Source organism: Chiloscyllium plagiosum, unplaced genomic scaffold, assembly GCF_037043375.1.
Source record: "Chiloscyllium plagiosum isolate Xiang-an unplaced genomic scaffold, Cpla_swu_hap1 HiC_scaffold_31, whole genome shotgun sequence".
NCBI classification, from domain to species: domain Eukaryota; kingdom Metazoa; phylum Chordata; class Chondrichthyes; order Orectolobiformes; family Hemiscylliidae; genus Chiloscyllium; species Chiloscyllium plagiosum.
In genome coordinates, this window is record NW_028270169.1 from 18465790 (window position 1) to 18471124 (window position 5335).

Consider the following 5335-nt stretch of genomic DNA (forward strand, 5'->3'; position numbering starts at 1 on the left):
ATAACTCCAGATTACAACATGCACATAAAGGTATTTGTCACCACAGCCACCCAGCTGCTTTGTAGGGCCATTTGGCTCAGCTAACTGGACAACCAGTGTGGTCAGGTTGGTGCCATTGGGATTTGATCCCTGTTCTCATTTTGTTGGACTCACGACCCTCCCCCTTGCCCTATTCATAGTGAAGGTGCTGTGGGTCAGACCTGCCTCAGGATGAGAAGAGGTAAAAGCCTTGGTTGACCCACACTATGAACAGGTCTGGTCTCCATATTGTAAAAAGCATAACAAGGCATTAGGAATTGCAAAACAAAAAATTGCTAGAATTAAACCAGAACTGAGAGTTTAGAGAGAAATGGCTGAGGTTCTTTCCTCTAGGAAAAACATGAAGTCATGACCTGATGAAGATCTTGAAAACTGTGAAGGCGTGTGTTGGTGTGGTCGGCATGGACGGAAGGGTCTGTTTCCATGCTGTACAGCTTTGTGACTCTATGACTAAAGATTTAAACCACTGTGCGGGCACTCTTGTAAAAGTACTTCATTGTCTGCGAGGTGTTCTGGCACACCCTTAAAAGTTCCTAAAGTCCCAGTGGAAAGCAGAAGTCTATTTCTCGCGTGAATAAATAAATGCTCTTTTGAGTGAGGTTATTCTTGACGTTTACGCTGTGCATGGAGCCAACTTATAGTCCTTGTGTTCAAGGCAGATGGGAACAGTTGGTGAAAAAAATGGGGCGGGGGAGTATTGCTGACGAATATATTATTTCCTCACTCGATACAAACTGATTTCTAAAAAATATAACTAAAATTCCAGTACTGGCCAATCGAATTTCAGTACCTCACTTTCAAGGGGACACTGGGATTCGGCTGTGAACTTTCACAAGGCGCCGCTCGGTGCATCACCATTGGATAGACAAGTAGAGACATTAACAAAGTGATCACACACACACACACCCCTGCAGAGAGCAACTGAAGCTCCGGGAGTGGCGCAAGCCAAACGCTCGCCCTTCCCACCAGGCATCGTCAATTTCCCTCAATCGAGGTACACAATCACTCATGTTTAGATGCAAAGACTGTGATAATAGAAACAGAGACCAGACAAAAGACGGGTGGGTGAAGAGGGGTAGAAATCAACAAAACACACAGGTCTTGCTGGAGAAACTCAGCAGGTCTGGAAGCATCAGTGCAGAAAGCAATAGAGTTAACATGTCGAGCCTTCATAGGAAAGGGGTAGACATCATCCACTGCACCCATTCTAATCTTTCTTCTTTTTCTCCTCCTCCTGCTGTTACCGAGGTGCCATTCCCCCCCTGCTATCAGTGTGTATGTGTGTGTGTACCTTAAAACACTGTAGCCCAATCAGTAATGAGCAGCAGGGTTCCCTCAGCCCACTGCATTGTGGGCTGAAATAAGATGTGGGCACAATGAGGCCAGAGGAAAATGCACAGGCGGAGAGCACGGCCCGCGCCGAGCCAATGAACGTGGCAGGCGGCTCAGCCATTGCGGGGACTGGGCGGTATTTCAGGCAGGCAGGGAGGGGAGAGGAGGACTGTCGCAAAAAAAACAGCGGATCGCATCAGGGAAAAGCGGTTACAGGGGAAAAAGGAGGTGGTAAAGCGAGCCGCTTTGCTTGGACATAGACTGGCAGATTAACATCTGGAAGGTGAGATCATCTCCTGCAAGGCTAGAGATATATATGTATGTTATTTTTTAAAATGTGATACCATCACGATTTTCAGTTACCTTTAAATGACCTAAGCTCTTTTTTTTCCCTTATAAAGTGGCTACGATTCCAAAGCATCATTGCTAATGCATGTATTTGCTGCAGCTCCCATTCGGGATGGGGAAAATATAACATAACATTGTGTGTTTGGAAACCCAATTGGCTTTATATATGATAATTTTTTTCAATCTGTGAATGACTGGTGCTTTTCTTTTGAAGGGGTGAACAGTATAAATTTAGTCGGAGTTGCATTCCTATAATTTGTAAAGTGGATGATTAGGCAGAACGTGATGGTGACTATGTTTTCGCGGATGTAAGGGGCTGATTTGGAATATCTGCAGAGATAAATGGGCTCCACCTTCAAACACATAGCCTAATCTCGAAATAATTAATCGGACCTTTTTTTTTATAGCGGTGGATTTTCTTATGGTGGGAGGTGTGTCGGGAGAGAGGTGCGAGAGAATGGTGACCCTGCTGGGGAGGAGTTGATTGTCTCTAGTAATCTTAAAATGCTATATATTTCAAAAAGTCTGTTTTGTACCCAAAGTGTTATTTCTGATGTTTTGCTCTCCCTTTTTTCATGTGCGTTCCCACCCCGATATTAATCTGTATCGAGACAATCTCGTTTTTTCATAGCTTGAAACGCCAAGTTTTTAAAGGGGGGGGGGGAGGTAACGCTTCCTGTCATACCAGTGTAATTATTTTTCTATTTTTGTGTGTGTCTCTCTCTTTCTCTGTGCAAATGGAGGCTTTCCCGTCTCGACTTGCGTGTCTAATGGGGAGAGGGCGCTATAAATCCCAGATGAATGAGCTGCATCCGTGCAGAGTGCTCGTACTTCTTAAATTCTTCCGCTCTTTCAAAGCGGGAAGTTTTAGGATGTGTTTTCGTGTCTGTGTTTTTTTAAAATTCCGACTTAATGTTGGAAGTTCAACTACGATCAAGTCTTTATATCTCCTAGATGCACGTTCTTCTTGAAAGCCAACAGTCCCGTACGTAGCCTTTTATAATCGTGCTTTCAGATTAGTACAATTTTAAATCACGGTGTGCTGCTTTTTCTGTCTTCCCCTATTAAGCAAGCACGATGTCCGACAGGAAGGCTGTGATCAAAAATGCTGACATGTCTGAAGATATGCAGCAAGATGCAGTAGACTGTGCAACACAAGCCATGGAAAAGTACAACATTGAAAAGGACATTGCCGCCTTTATCAAAAAGGTACCTTGCGGTATACTTATTTTCTTTTCCGTTTTAACAATTGCTTTTAAATGGGTATAGCCTTCAGGTGAAGAGCTGGTTACCAAAACTGTGTGCAGGAGCCAGTTAACAATAACGTGCAGTTACCCTTGTGCTGTTGTAATGCAGCACCTGTATTGTTTATCGCTCCTCCTCTGCTTTTATTCCAATACAACATTCAACCATTTGAAATTGAATTCAAAATCATAAGATCAGACTTCACTCATGCTCTTCTGCAATAAAAGAACTTTGCCTGGCTTATCAGGATCTTGAGATAGAGTGAATATTGTGCAACTGTTGCAGGGTTTTATCCTTGACGTTTAGTGTCAGATAATTGTGTCGAGGTCCACAAAATCAGCATCTTCTAAAGGAATGTGGAGTGTGCTTGTATAGTGTAACTTAAAATCACCTGGGAAAACTAATATTGGAGCAGAAAAGTCCTCTGCCAAACACAAACCATGGACTTTGTACCCTGAATGAACAATAGGGGAAACTTTGTGAAGTCTTAAGACAGCGTGTACATTTTATACTTTTTAAATTCTTAATCAAGTCATGCTAGTTTAGCTCCATATAGTCTAAAAACCCTCATTTCAATTGAAATGTCTTTCTCTTCTTCTTCTTCTTCTTCTTCCAAAGATGGGTAATATATAACCAAATCTAATTTACTTTTACCCCAGAATTTTTTTCATTACAACCCCCTTTCACTAAACCTGGGACTCCATTGATTTGTATCTCTAGCACTGTACTATTTCAATTTTTTAACTTTACTAACTGTTGGTTTAAACAAAAATAAACATTTGTATTTGTATTCGGGATTGACCTATACTGATGTGGGAAGATGTTCGTGTTTTTTTTTTCAATGAATGAATGATTGAGCTTGTCACCTTCTTTCCTTGCAGGAATTTGACAAGAAGTACAATCCAACATGGCACTGCATTGTTGGCAGAAACTTCGGTAGTTATGTCACACATGAAACAAAGCATTTCATCTACTTTTACCTAGGTCAGGTTGCAATTCTTCTATTCAAGTCTGGCTAAAAGGAGAAAGGGGTTTAAAAAATGAACTAATGCACTGACGGCTGGAGCCACAGTCCCTTTAATGGCTAAACAGCTGCATGGACTTTATCTTGTGTATATGTAGCAGTAAACTTGCTTTAGTTGCCCAGAAAGGTTTTCTTTTCTTTGTATTCGATTTGAAATGGATAAATGCTTAACAGTGGCCTTTAAAAGAATAAACTGGAATGGTTTTACTTGAAGATTGGATCACTGGACTTCTCTTCAGAAGCAAAGGTTTTTTTCAATTCAACCCCAATCCTATTTTTCTCCAATTCTTTCTATTTGGAAGAGAGGGCAGTTGTACTGGAGATGTTGGGTGTATTGGCTTTCTTTTTTTAAGCTATATTTCTTTAATAGCAAAATTGCTATTGCATTGAATTCCATCAGCAACATGTTCCTTTTTTTTTTAAAATAAAAAGGTAATTTGAATTTGATTCACCACTGTTCTGAGGCTAAGTAAGACTTTATTTAAAAATCCGCTACATAGAAACACGAAATTGTTGGATTACCAGAATGACAAGGAAGGCTTGATTGCACCTTAAGCAGGGCAAAACAGTGTGTTTTCCCCCTTGTGCTGTAATCTGCCAAGAGTGGAGAAACTTTCAATACTTATAATTCTGTGCAAGGTCATCATCAAACCAGCAACAGCTGAAGTTGCTCTGACTTGCTGTAAAATGTACAGATGCTACCAGGCAGTTTGTACATGATCATGTGTTTTTTTTTGTTTGCATGTTTTCCAAAGTGTCTGTAACATGGTGTCTTTTTATTTTCAAAACCTATCCCTTACAAAAACCATTTTAAACCTTTATAAGCTATCCTTATTATTATAAGCAAACTATATACTTTAAAGGTGCTTATATTGATTTTTTTTTTTTCTAGTCTTCCCAAATGATGTCAAACAAATCTAAACTGCTGAGAATTTTGATCCCCACTTTTTTTCCCAGCCCCCCCCCTCCATACCTGTACTTGTGTATGTACTTAGACTACATAGCTTGTGATTAAAGCATGGAATAGCTTCACTCCTTGTTCATAATCTGTCAATGAGCTAACTGTTAATGTAATTGCCAATAAATGGAAAGTGTCAGACTTCTGTCAATTATGAAAGCTGTCTTGATGTTTTTCTTTGATCATGAAGGGCTTGAATGTGCAAACGAGTGCATTGTTGCTTTTTGCTCATTGGAATGACAACTGTATCTGGATACCATCTTATGAATGAGCTGCCCTTTGGACTGTGCTGAATTCTATGCCATATAGTAACTCTTTATCCATTTGTATTAAATTTAACAACTGAGCACAAGTGGACCATTGTGCTTGCACCTAGGTTTTGAGTAAAG

General features: G+C 40.5%; 1 protein-coding gene across 1 annotated transcript; it reads left to right on the forward strand.

Annotated features, from left to right (window-relative positions):
• Nucleotides 1-1509: 1509 nt before the first annotated feature.
• On the forward strand, nucleotides 1510-5105 carry LOC122563976 (dynein light chain 2, cytoplasmic). The gene is made up of 3 exons (XM_043718358.2): nucleotides 1510-1654; nucleotides 2789-2928; nucleotides 3846-5105. The coding sequence occupies exons 2-3, from the start codon at nucleotides 2797-2799 to the stop codon at nucleotides 3981-3983; spliced, it is 270 nt and encodes an 89-aa protein (XP_043574293.1). The 5' UTR covers nucleotides 1510-1654; nucleotides 2789-2796; the 3' UTR covers nucleotides 3984-5105.
• The last annotated feature ends 230 nt before the right edge of the window (nucleotides 5106-5335 follow it).